Here is a 13,554-nt window from a genome sequence, read left to right as displayed (position 1 = left end):
GGATGGCTAGGATTAAACATTAAAATAACTAGAACACGACTGAAGTAAAATCCGCCATTTATTCTTCAAAGATATCTAAAATGGTAGTTCCATTATTTGAAAAGTGTGGACTATGTGTTTAAACATCTTGGATAAATGCTCAAAATAAAATCAAAAGTAGGGTAGTATAAACATAAGTAAACACGCCCATATCCTTTATATCTTCCATTTGACAAACACATTTAATTTGCTTCAATATCTCACACAATCAAAATGTTCAAATCAAGTGCAAACAATTTTCTTTTGTTAAGAAAAAGCGTTACTTTAACCTTATATAAGAAATAGAAAACATTAAGCACTTCAATATTTGATTTGTTGAACCATATCATGCAAAAGGAGCATTATTGCATCGAGATATAAAAAACATGACTCAGCATAATCTTTTCTTTCACACCGTGTTCATATGTTTCGTGTTTTTAGAGACCACAACATTTTCCTTTTGTGTGTTTACGAGACTAGAACGAACAATTTACTTGTAACTCCTAAAATGTCCACTCCAGTCCTAACCTAATCAATCCGAAATGCCGAATTCAATCGCATGCGGACCATCAAACGTGACCAAAAACAACTGAAGTTCAGTTCTCTCCCAATAATAAATCCGGGTTATATTGAGCTTACCTCTTATTGCAGGAGACTCATTGCTGCTTCCCAGATGTATTTATCATGAACAAACACAGTAACGAACATTGTGTATTAGATGCATAAAATTGCATCACATAATCAATTATTCGTAAACCATAAGACCAAATAGACATAAAACAAAGAATTAGAACTACCAAAATGAAACATAAAAGAATTATAATGATATGATTTGAGCCCTAATCTACAAGTTTGGCTTGAGTAAGGCAGATAAAAAGATCGTCCGACAAGAGATTCTAGAGGCAACCGGTGATACCAATTGACGGCTGGAGCTGTAGAACCAATTTGGCTTTAGTAGACCGACCGACCAACAAGATCGATAGGGGGCATATCTGAGTTTGTGGCTGGTTTTCTATGTAAGTCTCAAACTGCACAAGTCTATGTAAGTTTCACTAACTTTCTCAGTGAAATATTGTTCGTGCTATATAATCATTAATTTTTTTTTTTATCAAAATCAACAAATTAAAATAGCCAAATAAAATAAAATAAAAAAGTATCAAAATCAACAAATCAATATAGCCAAAAAAAAAAAAAAAAAAAAAACCCTAGCTAGATTGATGTTATAAGTAGCTAAATGATCATGTGAAGCAGAGAAGTTGTTCGTTGTTTGTTGGTGGACATGGAGATTAATTCCAAGTAGTGCATGGCTTCACGAGGAAGTAACCCTTCAAGAAGAAAATTGAACAAATGCGATGAGTGTGACTGTTGCATCACATCCAAACACTCGTCCAATAGTCTCTGCTGCTGCTCTTTGCTCAGCTCGGCGGCCTCCATGTACGGCAATACTTCTCTTTCCTCCTCCGTAAAGTGTTGTCTATAACGCTCCTACATATTAAGTCCAAATAAAATATATATTTAGTAATATTATTATGTGTAGAATATTATTATATTGTATAACTTAATACAACACTAATCACGTGTTCATGCCCACTGTATAATATTCTCTCATCCTCCAAGGTTCCAAACCTTTCCTTTGTTTAGATCTCCATACAAAAATTCGTCCAAATAAAAAATCATTTTATATGATTGTTGTTATAAACATTTCATTGTGTTTTTAGCAACACTGTGCGTTTCTATTTTTTCTTTGTCCCAATTTAGTATTGAAACGCTTTTCGATATGGATAAAATCTGTAAGAAAGATTTTTGAGTGAAGTTTCAAAAAAAAAAAAAAAATTTGAATTATGAAAAGAGACTATGGAATGAATTTAAACATGCAGTTAATGTTATATTAAATTACTCACTAGTTAACATTGTATATAACACTAATAAATCACTGACAAGAGGCAGTTAACATGGATCACCTGTAGTGATTTGAGGCGCTTAGAAAAGTTGGAAAGAGCTTCTTTGTAGTCACGACTCCCAATGTCAAGAACCTCAATGGATTTGATGTCTTCTTTGATTCCGTTCATGATGGGTAGGTCCCTTGCGTGTTCTTCATTCGCAGCTTTACAGATCCCTGCATAATTATTTGGTTAGTTTACCATCTTAACTTTATTAATAATAATTGTTTTAAGAAATTGTTATTAAGACTTTAAACATCTCATTTGTTCTTAAAATTATCTATAATCAGAAAAAAAAAAAAAAATTTATAAGAAGTGTAGAATGAGATTTTTGAAATGTTAATAATAGTTTCTTGTTTTAACTCAACATTTTAGCTAAGTAATGACATTTGCTGGGTTTTTAAAATAATTTATTATTATATCACTTAATATTACAGTATAATATTATTTCTTTTCATTTATAAATAAAAATTTTATATTCAAATTTCAAAACTGACGAGTTCAATGCTAATTTATTCTCTTTACTCCTATGTTATTATACAACATGGCGTATGTGTGAAAAATCTTTCCATATGCATTTACATATATAATCTTACGGTTTTTTACTCCATCAAAATTATATTCATGGAAAATTCTTACAAATGACAAGAAATTTAGGTGCCGGAAAATATTTATAGAAGATTCTTACATGTATCTTTATTTTTGCAATCCTGAAAATATATATATACCAAAAAAAAAAGTAAAAGTTTAATTGGGAAAGAGGAAGATGTGACCTGGATCACAGTAGTTGAAGATGGGGAAGAGGAGTCTCTCCTCCATCTGAGCGTGTTCCAACATCAGCTCCAAAAGCTGCGAGTAGTTCCTCCCCAGCTTCCTTACCTCCATCCGAGCACTCCCCACCGTCGGATCAACCACGCCTCCTCTTCCTTTACCCGGACGCTTCAACAGATCCATAACCCACCTCACCAACCTCTCCAAGTGCCACGCCAGGCTCCTGTGTTGCAGCTCAGTCAGCTTCACCACCGCCGCCACCAGCGACGTCGGTTGGGTTTCAGAGGACGACCCCGTTTGAAGAAGAAGCGGCGGATGAGGGAATCTGGCCTCTATCAACTGCAGCAGAGTATTGGGCGGCCCTGAAACCCTCTCAGCTGGCTCCGACGATGACCCGCCCTCCTCCACCTCCATCGCCACCACCAAGTTTCTATAATCTTCGTCATTGTCGTCGTTGTCGTCATTAGATCTGGCGACCACCACGCAGCGAAGTGAGACAGCCGCCTCCTTGTATTTGAGGGCAAATCGGATGTAGTTTGTGCTGCTGGGAGAGCCGTACAGTCGGACTGTTGTCGTCGGCTGTTTTTGCGGCACTATCTCTGCCGTCGATTTCTTCCGCTTCCCGAAACAGATCCCCATTAGTTATAATTCAAAGATATACATATATCATCGGTAGCGGCCGCTAGCTATTATATATGAAAAACTTGGAAAATTAAGGCCGTTAGATTCGTTCATCATGTATATTACTATATAGAGTAGCAGTGGTTGTGGTGGTTGATTCCTCTTTACATGGGAACTTTGCTTGCATTGCAAGGGAATGAATGGAAAGAGGAACAAGATATGATGAAAAAGTAGAGAGAGAGAGAAAGAGACAGCGTCAAGCCAAGTATGATCCGAACTAAGACTATAATGAAAGTTAGTAGCAAATTACGTCAACCAAACTTCTCCTTTTGTCCAATAAAATAAATAAATAAAAAGTTATCATAAATGGTCTTTGAAAATGACGCAGCTCATAAAGATAGTCATTGAAATTGAAAGTTGATCAAAATAATTCCTGAAAATAGGTGTTGCAAATCAATATAGTCCTATAAGCGGAGATGGCAAATCAACTCATTGAGTTGTTAAAATTTCATTTGACACCATCATTACCAATCTCACCTTTATATTATAGTGATATCAAATTAAAGTGTCTTAACAATTACCCATTAACAACCCAACAAGGTTGATTAGTCACCTAACAACTAAAATAAAATGGTAACTGTCTTGATGATTAGAATCTTCCTTTTCAACCTACTATGTCCAGGTTCAAACTTTTCTCCCTCTCGCTAGTGTAGTTAAAGTAAAACTATCGTTTTTATTTAGAAAAACAAGTAAGAATCTGTAACACCAAGATTTGAAAAGTTACTCTCTTTCACCAATGACCAACTCATGCAAATTCTCTACCCATCTTATACAAAAATTGATAAAATTAGAGAAATAAAATATCAGATTTTGTTGAGTGGTCTAAGGGAGCACTTCTGTGGTTTACTGGTAGTGGGGAGTCGTCCTACACCTTCAAACTCAACTAAATCAACGAGATTTGGCCAGGTTCGTTTAGACATATCAAAAGACGGACATGTGTGTGGTTACGTCAGATGTCGATCCTAGATGTATCTCAGGGTCGGGGCGTGACATATGGAGTCATTCTTCGTTGTTAGGTCGAACATGCAGACATGTATTTCAAGGCCTCGAGCTTTTGTAATCTTTCAGCTGTCACAAATCAAGACGGTTGAGCATAATGGAATGTTGAGAAATGGTTCAACTGTTTTAGGGCAATGCCGTTTTGCGACGTTCTTAAGATGATTATAAACATGAACTTGAAATATATAAACCAAAAGTCTTAAAGACCCTGGATCACTCATAATGACAAGGAGTGTAAAAGTGGTGTTATCCTTTACGGGCGAGTCCGAAGGGTCCGATGCAAAAAGGCGGGAGACATCTTCGTTGGAGGCGAGTTTGAGAGGTCAAAGCAGAGAGGCAGGAGACATCTTCATATTGGTTCAACCTTTCTTTTTAAGTTGCATCACTTGTTAGCCTTCGGCGGGCGCAATCTCCACTTGAGAGACCTTTCCTCCTCTACCATTTCTTTTCCCACGACCAGGGCAATTGACTCCTCAGGCGCAGCCTCCACTTGAAAGGCCTTTCCTCCTGTACCTTTCTTTGCCCATCACTGGGGCAATTAACTCCCTTTTTTTGTTCAAATCTTGTCATGTATCCTTATCCTTACGATCCTTATTCCTTTTAATATCCTCCAATTTTTCAAAAACATACATTGTTATACCTTTTAAGATTGTCCTAAAATCATACTTATGTTGAAGAGCATCCTTTAGGGTAGCAACTGACAATGCATAAACTACTGACTCTACAGCATCCTGACCCCCAACAATTGGCACTACCCTCTATGGTGCAACTAGGGAAACTAGTGATGCTATAGACTTCTGATTATGCAGCATCATGACCCCTCAACTACTAACGCTACCTTCCCGCCCGATTGGTGGTGCATCGATGACTCCTATTTGATTTTGACCCATCTTTTTTCTGGTATAGATATGTGGGGCCCTCACAGTCTCTGCCACAATCACCTCTATCGCGGCTATTTTTACCGCCGCTGCCTTTGTCTCTGTCAACAGACTGTCATTTGGCAGCAATGATGGTGGATAGGTGATCGTCATTAATGATGGAGGGGTGATCAAGGGAACCTAATCTTCCAGCTCGTGTGGCAGAATCACCTGATCATCTCCAACCTATGTGAGAAAAGCACTTGATCCTTCAACATGTGTAAGAGGAGCACCTGATCCTCCGACATGTGTGAGGGTGACATTTCATTCTCCGGCACGTGTAAGGGAGGCACATGACCCTTCGACACTAAAGGGGCACCTAATCCTCTGACACATGATCCTCCAACAAGAGTAATGGGGCACATGATCATCCACCATCCATGGCGGACATGTCAAACCAGCTAGACGTGTAATCAAAAAGAGTTAATAAATTAATGCATAACTCAAAAAAAAAAATATTAATGTACCAAAAATAAGTTGAGCAGGCTGGCTCCACTGATACCAAATTATTAAATAAAATAAAAAACTTGGCTTACCAGGCAATGGACTCTTTTCCAACCAAGCCCAAGTGTAAAGGTTATACCGTTCATCATCATCAGATTCCTCTCTATCCTTGGTCCCATTTTTGGGTACACCAAGATTTTAGGAAAAGCAGGAATCAATGCTAGCTCAAGCCCAAATTGAACATGGCACACCTTTGGATTGTGAATGGCGAGGTCAAAGTAGTTGATGAATATCGTCGTTTAACAAGCCATACCAGGCTCACGAGCATAAGGCTCTAGATTAAGCCTTTGGTAGGGATGTTGGACGAGCTTTAATAAAAAAAATTAAAAAGTTAAAATAATGCGCCATTATGTCTAAAAGGTTAAAAATTTTAAAATACTTACGTAAGTTGTTTAAACTGTGGATGTAACTCTGACCATTTCGAAGCGTGTTCCCGTGTATCACCTTGTGTAAGATGTGGGACCAAGGCACCGTCAATGGCAATTCTGTAGGAAGCTCAACGTTTCCTATGAGCTTTTCACAGAGTGGTCCTATATGCTCAATGGCAAACACCTACAAGAGACGAAATGTAAGTTGCAAAATTAAAAAAATAAAAAAAAAAAAAAATAACCAAGTAAAATAAATATAAAAAATTTAATTAGAGTATTACCATTAGCGCATACATGCCATTCATCTTGCCTCTTTTATCATGCATGGTGGTCCACAGATACTGGCCAACAGCTTCGATATCACCTAAGATAGTCGAGTAGTGGGAATGCGCACTCCCAGTGGTCGTATCGGGTGCTATATAAGATCCGATGAGGTTCAGAAAATATGCCCTAATGTATTGATCCCAGAGAGGATCACCCTCACTTACCACTAACTTGAAGAAGGTCTTCCTGAGCCACGATAACTTTATTTTCCTTTTCTTAATGATTTTACCATCAGGTTGCATTTGAAAAGTCTCTGCAAGTAGGTCATCCTACCCAATACAGGCTTGCCATCTACTCGCAAGCCTGTTATTATTTGAACATCTACTAAATTGAAGTAGCAACGATTTTCATTGAATATAAAACTCCCATCATCCTTATTATAGCATCTAACCAAGATATCTATCATAGTTTTATCTACCTGAAATCCTAAACCCACACAGTCCAAAAAGGCTTGTAACTGCGAGGTTATGGGTCATTCGCGTGGGTCTAATTTGTTCATTGGTTCTATTATACTCTACAAAAAACAAAAAAAATTTAAATAAGACAGACACTAGATGACACACACATTCATCATGCTCCGGAACACAGACATATTCATCATGCTACGGAACACAAACTTACATGAGGGGATTGTTCTTGTTTTGGTTCTAGTTGTGGTGTTGCTGCCATATCTGTATATCAAAGATAATTAGGAATATGGTCCAACACACACACAACAAAACATTTCCAAAGTGGTAGATCAAAGCAATCAGTCAAAACCCCAAATCTATGGTATAATCCACCGAAATCACACACAACAAATCATCTCCAAATCAAAGTAATCAGTCAAGAAATCAAAGCCAAACACAACAAAATTAGCAAATCCCCAACACCATAATTAAAACTCTTTCATAATCCTGGACATGCATTATCTATTCCTTACAATGAAGAGCCACAATTGTTTTCCAAAATTAAAAAAATTATAATTAACATTTTTTTTCAGAGTTAACCAAATCCAAATCCCTAAATATAGAAAACCCTAACTGCACACCTTACTTGGAACAAAGATGGTGAGGGCCAAAGGGTTTGGGATGACATTGCGACAAACGAGGATGGATGGTGGAACTCCGCTGGGATTAGTGAGTGACGAACAGAGAAAGGGAGGACTAATTAGTAAATGAGTCTGAGAGAGCAGAAGGTGAGAGTTGAATCAAGGGTGTGGGAATTGAAATTAAGGATGTAGATTGAATATATAAAAGAATTTGAATTCGCCAAATAAATTGTTAAATAAGAATTTACTATTCAAGTTGCGTTATATACTCATCACCAATGCATAAGAATTTGTTTGGCGGATTTAAATCCTTTTATATATTCAATCTACACCCTCAATTTCAATTCCCACACCATTGATCGACTCTTACCTTCTGCTCTCTCAGACTCATTCACTAACCAATCCTCCACTTATTCGTTCGTCACTTACCAATCCTTGCGGAGTTCCTCTGTCCATCCCCGTCTATCACAGTGTCGTCGTTGACCCTTTGTCCTTCACCATTGTTGTTCCAAATAAGGTGTGCAATTAGGGTTTTCTATATTTAGGGATTTGGATTTGGTTAACTCTTGAATGAAATGTTAATTATAATTTTTTTAATTTTGGAAAACAATCGTGGCTCTTCATCATAAGGAGAGTGCCGCTGTGAGAGCATCTCATCAAGCAACCTTCCATGTCAACGTTCTAGAGACTGTGGCATTAACCAAGGAGGAGGGAGGCGGTGAGAGAGGGAGGCGGCGGAAGGAAGCTGGGATTGGGTTCGGATGGATTTGCTGGGATTGGGTTCGAAGAGAAGGAGACTACGAGAGCGAGGGAGGGTAGATAGTGGAATTAATGAAAAGGAGAAGGGGTATTGTTGTTCAAAAGAATTACAATTTTGTGTTTCATGGGTTGGAACAAGTCGTTCCAGGAGGGAAGGTGCAACGAAAAAATGGCTAAAACTCGTTCCACGGGACAGCGCGTCCCAGTCAATTTGGCATACCAAACGCGGGACGGAACGCCTCGTCCCACTACATTCTGTCCTATCCCACGTACCACACAGTACCTTAGGTTTGAATCCTTCGATTTCTTACAAGTCCTGAAAATATTTTCCCGGAAAATATGGCCCTTCCTATTCTCTTTCTTTTAGCTTGTGCATGGTTATTTCCCTTCCTATTCTTTGCAGCTTCTACGTGAACTGCATCACTCCCTAATTGGGCAAACTCAAATTTTTCCACCATTACTTTTCATCTTTTTTGCCAAATGCAAGTGGCCCTCTACCGCAATGGTGGAGAGGAGTGTTGCTCTTGCATCACAGTAGAGGCTCGAACCCTGTCAGCTCCTATGATGCTGATTATTCTAGAATGAACTTGTTCAGTCTTGGATGACATGATGTCTTCGTGTGGTAAGAAACAATGGATGGTAACACTATAAACTACAAAAGCATAATTTACAGCACTTATGGCACCTGAACAAAGTGCGTGGTCGATGCGGTTGAATGATTATGCAGTGATAAATTTAATCAGTGCTCCGTTTAGTTTAGCTATAGTTCATAAAAGGACTTAACAGTTAAGACGTCCAAGTTGTAAAACTACGATAGCAACTCAATACGACGAATAGAGCAAATGAAGAGAGAGGCACTCGCAAGGGGAGTATTCAGTCACCACCACCTCTGTTTTTCTCAGTTGATCCATAGACTTCTTTACCCTGTCATCTCCTCTATAATTCTTCTCATGCTTATTTGAGTTACCGCCGCTCCTCTCAACCAATGACAGAAAACATAGAAGTATAAAAATGCTGGCATGATTTTCTCTATATGTAGGTAGTAATGTAGTTATAGAAAGCTCGATTAGCATTGGTTTACATGTATTCAAGACATGGCGACTAATTTCAAGGACGGAGATTATGGTAACGAATTTATAGTTGTCTAGTATGCTTTTAGCTTTCCATCTTTTTCTATTCCTGTTAATCTGTAGGTGTATTGTATGCTGTTTGCAACATGATTATTGTTGTTGTGCATTTCTTTTTCGTAATTTTTTTATTGTTGAGTTTAGCGTAGTCATTTTGATGAAAGTAGAGAGGACTAAAACGATACCTCCAACGAAGACATGGATAGGCGATGGAGATGGAGATGGAGATGGAGATGTCACTGGAAGACGAGAAATTAGAATGATTGTAATTTGCAAAGTGTGGTGTGTGTGTGTGTGTTTTTTTTTTATTTTTTTTTTTTTTAATTTTATTTGCTTTTCGTAGTAGCTCTTAAAAATGTTATCCCTGAATTTTGATATGAATATTTGAAAATGGATTTGGTTTGTGGTTTTTGGAATTTATTTTATTAACTTGTATTTTGGTTGATTTAATTGGCTTTCCACCATTACTTTTGATCTCCTTTGCCAAAATGGGGTGATAATGAACATAAGTTCGCAAATGCAAGTGGTCCTCTACCACAAGATTGGAGATGAATTCCGTCAACTCCTTAATCTACAACCTAATACAACAATTTTGTGGTTTCACAAAACAAAATAAAAAATAAATAAGTAACAAATGCCATGTGAACTAAGAATTAATTTCACATAACAAAAATTTATGGAATTCTGAGTACTTAAAATTCTTTTTTTTTTTTTTTTTGATAAATCAAAAGAGATTTTACCAAAGGGTGATCTGGGCTAAGTCACAAAATAGTATATACAACCAAGCAACATAAAAGTAAAATCAAATTTCAATTAGTGGAGTTGTATGTTTACAGCAACCAAAAAAAAAAAAATGAAAAAAAGAAAAGAAGTGCACGTAATTAATTTCCAGCGGTCCCTTTCAGGGACATCCGATAAAATAGGAACGATATATAAAAAGCTTCTAGAGTAAGCAAAACAATCTTTTTACAACTGCAAAGTTGGCACAATCCATATTGGAGGTTTCCGGCTGTTCTTTAAAAAGGCCATGACATCTTTGGTGTACGGCTTTGAAATCTCTTGTCCCGTGATGACGTTATACACACCAAAATCATGCGGTCCATAAGGCCCGACATCAAAGCTCATACGATCAGCATCGTGATTGTAGTATATACAATTCGCTTGACATCCTGGAAACTTCGAGGCCAACACACATACTGAAGAATTGTCACCCAAAAAGAGTGCCGTATCACGTAAGGTGTCCATCGCTATCCACTTACACTTAGCGTAATCCAATTCAAAAACTTTAAATTCCGTCGTGTCTCGTGTTCCATCTTCAAAATCCCAAATAAATCTTTGAACCATCAACAATTTTTCCTCATTTGAATTCACGAGATATGTCTTGAAGCAAGGATCCTCTGGTTTCTTGGGTTTTGCAATTACGCTTACCTTTGTGTAGGACCGACGGGTAAGATGAAACGACAAGAGTGTTCTTCGGTTATCAAGGTAAAAATTATCTTGGAAGCAAACAACGTCTTCCAACATTTTCCATCGCCTATCAACATAAGTCCATTTTGTGTCTTTGAGTCTAATGAATGCCAACTGCAATAGGTCCTCGTAGATGACAAGAACAATGCAATCCTCTGCAAATAATATTGGATCCGCCGAGATTGTAGCCTTGTAGACTCCGTAGTTACATATTGAGGGGTGCATCAACAATTCATGCTCATCTCGTGGAGTGAGCGGAGGGAGGCGAATGATTGAATTGTCCTTCATTCGCCTTCCCTTGTGCCTCAATAGTGGATTTGTTAGGGTTATGGTTTGACTTTGGTCCACCGCTATTAACCATCCCTTTGAAGAACCACAAAACCGCTTGTTCGACAACTTGAGTTGCAAATCAAACACCTTGTTATTCATTGCGTCGCATAACCTCCACGTCCCGTTTTTGCCGGTAGATATCAAGAGCAACGGAGGACAGAAAGTTGACACAAGAGCACGTTGCTTTTTATTAGCCTTTGCTGCATGGTTCCACGACTTACAAACGCAGCCGAAGTGCAAATAGTCTGCTGGTGACACTAATGTCTCCAAAACTAAATCCAAAAGGCTGGTACGCAACTGTGCCCAATCTGCTGAAACAGAAAACAAAATTACAGTACTAGAAATTAGACTATTGAATCCTGATATAAAAGTAAGTAAATTGCTTGGAGAACTGAAATCGAAAGAGCATACCTGAACCCATATTTAATTAGACACCACACGACGACACGAGGAAGATTTGGAGTTTGGTGCTTGCCGCTGAATCGTCTTATACAAGTGTAACAGTGCAATGTAATTGTATGAACTCTCGCACCTGCATGTATATACATATATACATAAAATTATTTGAAGGAAATAGGATTACACAAACAAATAGGAAACCCGAACCGATTAGGATTAGGAAACTGGATATATTCGAAGAATGTTATAATCTATTCTCAACAAGAAATTTAAAATTAAAAAAAAATGGGTGCTTTAGATTTTGGCCCTTACAATTCATTATTTGTAGATAAAAACCCATCTATTTTTAAAGATCTAATTTAAGCCCAAATTTAAAATTCGCAAACATATAGGAACACTATTGACCTATTAATACAATTTATTTACACTCATGCCACTCATACTTTATGGTCCCTTTTCCAAATTCCTAAATTTATGCCAAATTAAAAGTAGTAGAAAAAGTGAAATAAAATGAAAAAAGTGTTTGCATTAACCGTATCTATGTCAAACTAGAAAAGTAGTTTTTTTTTTTCGTGATATATTTTGTAGCAATTTTATCCATATTAATTGGTAGGTAAATTATTTTTCATGTATTGTTAGATATGTTAGGCACGTTTTATTGTTGTATAAATATGGGTGTAACATACTATTTTTAATACCATACATCGAACTACATTTCTTCCTAATATACATCGAATTACACCCATGGTATACTTGTTCGTAGGTAAATTAATGTGCATGTAGATAATGAAATACAATGTTCTAATATATTAATAAAAAAAAGGGATAAATTCAAAAGTATTCAAGAGTAGGGTGAAAAAACTAAATCAAATAGTTTTATGAAAATTCAATACCTTTCTAAAAAATTAATATGCAATAAATTTTTAACATTAATGTCTCTTTTTTTTTTCTTGTCACAAAATCATTTACTATTTCCTTACAATTAATTGTCTACATCAAGTATGTAATAGGGGTATTTTAGGCATGTGAAAAATGTAAAATGTGTGAATTAATATGAAGTTAATGAATTTGCTTATGTGGATCCTAATCATTGGGTTTTCTTTGAGTAAAAAAGTTATGTAGGGTTTTATATAAAGAAAATTAAGTTTGAAGGGCTAAAGTCATATTTTCACAAAAAAAATAGCCGATTTGAAGAGGGAGAACGTTAACCCTCGATGATCTCTTACCCACTGTTCTTTAGGTTCAGAAGTCAACGGAATCTGATTTGATTTGTGGTGCCGTTACGGCCGGTGGATCAGGGAGCCAGGGATGATTGGATTAGTGGCAGATTGAAAGTCAAGCTTCTCCAACTACTAGGATCTAGGAAGGAGAGGGATGACGGCGTACGTGTTGTTGGAGTCTTTTGCTCACGTATTACTATCAGTGCAGAGAGACTCACTTAGAACCGGTTTATTGTTACTAATGGTTTCCGGTCTAACAATATACAAGGTAATAAGTAAATTTCTCCCCAGATACATTGCATCATCGGATAGAGATGTTGGTGAACTCGTTCCATTTAAGTTACTCTCTTATTACTAGAGAGGAGAAATCATATTCTTCCCGCACGTGAGGCTAATGTAGCCTCTTACCCTTGTTATACTGAACCCTACTTATATTTACAAACAGTGTTTTCAATGTGACACGCTTTAATCAACTTGTACATTAAACTTTTCTGTACTTAAAAACGTTTCTTAATTTTCAATATTGAACAAATGCCAACACTCTATCTAAACGCAAATTGAATAAACCACAATTTCAATTTTATTCTGTACAATTATATTATGCACCAAATGCAGTTCAATTTCACCATTCTCTAGTATCACTCGTATAGTTTTTTATGCACAAACAACATTATCTAAACTATAGGAGTAGGTTTAGCCT

General features: G+C 37.0%; 2 protein-coding genes across 2 annotated transcripts; both read right to left on the bottom strand.

The window, feature by feature from the left end:
- Positions 1-354: 354 nt before the first annotated feature.
- Positions 355-3,583, bottom strand: LOC125478293. Its single transcript, XM_048586386.1, has 3 exons — positions 2,732-3,583; positions 1,980-2,134; positions 355-1,503 (listed from the first exon to the last, which is right to left on the bottom strand). The coding sequence occupies exons 1-3, from the start codon at positions 3,366-3,368 to the stop codon at positions 1,249-1,251; spliced, it is 1,047 nt and encodes a 348-aa protein (XP_048442343.1). The 5' UTR covers positions 3,369-3,583; the 3' UTR covers positions 355-1,248.
- Positions 3,584-10,404: 6,821 nt separating this feature from the next.
- Positions 10,405-11,656, bottom strand: LOC125478350 (F-box protein SKIP23-like). Its single transcript, XM_048586496.1, has 2 exons — positions 11,647-11,656; positions 10,405-11,546 (listed from the first exon to the last, which is right to left on the bottom strand). The coding sequence occupies exons 1-2, from the start codon at positions 11,654-11,656 to the stop codon at positions 10,405-10,407; spliced, it is 1,152 nt and encodes a 383-aa protein (XP_048442453.1).
- Positions 11,657-13,554: the final 1,898 nt, after the last annotated feature.

Source organism: the organism of the source record quoted next, unplaced genomic scaffold, assembly GCF_019419815.1.
Source record: "Pyrus x bretschneideri cultivar Hongxiangsu unplaced genomic scaffold, Pyrus_bretschneideri_v1 Contig24, whole genome shotgun sequence".
Classification (NCBI taxonomy): domain Eukaryota; kingdom Viridiplantae; phylum Streptophyta; class Magnoliopsida; order Rosales; family Rosaceae; genus Pyrus; species Pyrus x bretschneideri.
Note: the sequence above shows the minus strand (reverse complement) of the source record. Positions and strands in the feature narration are given on the sequence as shown.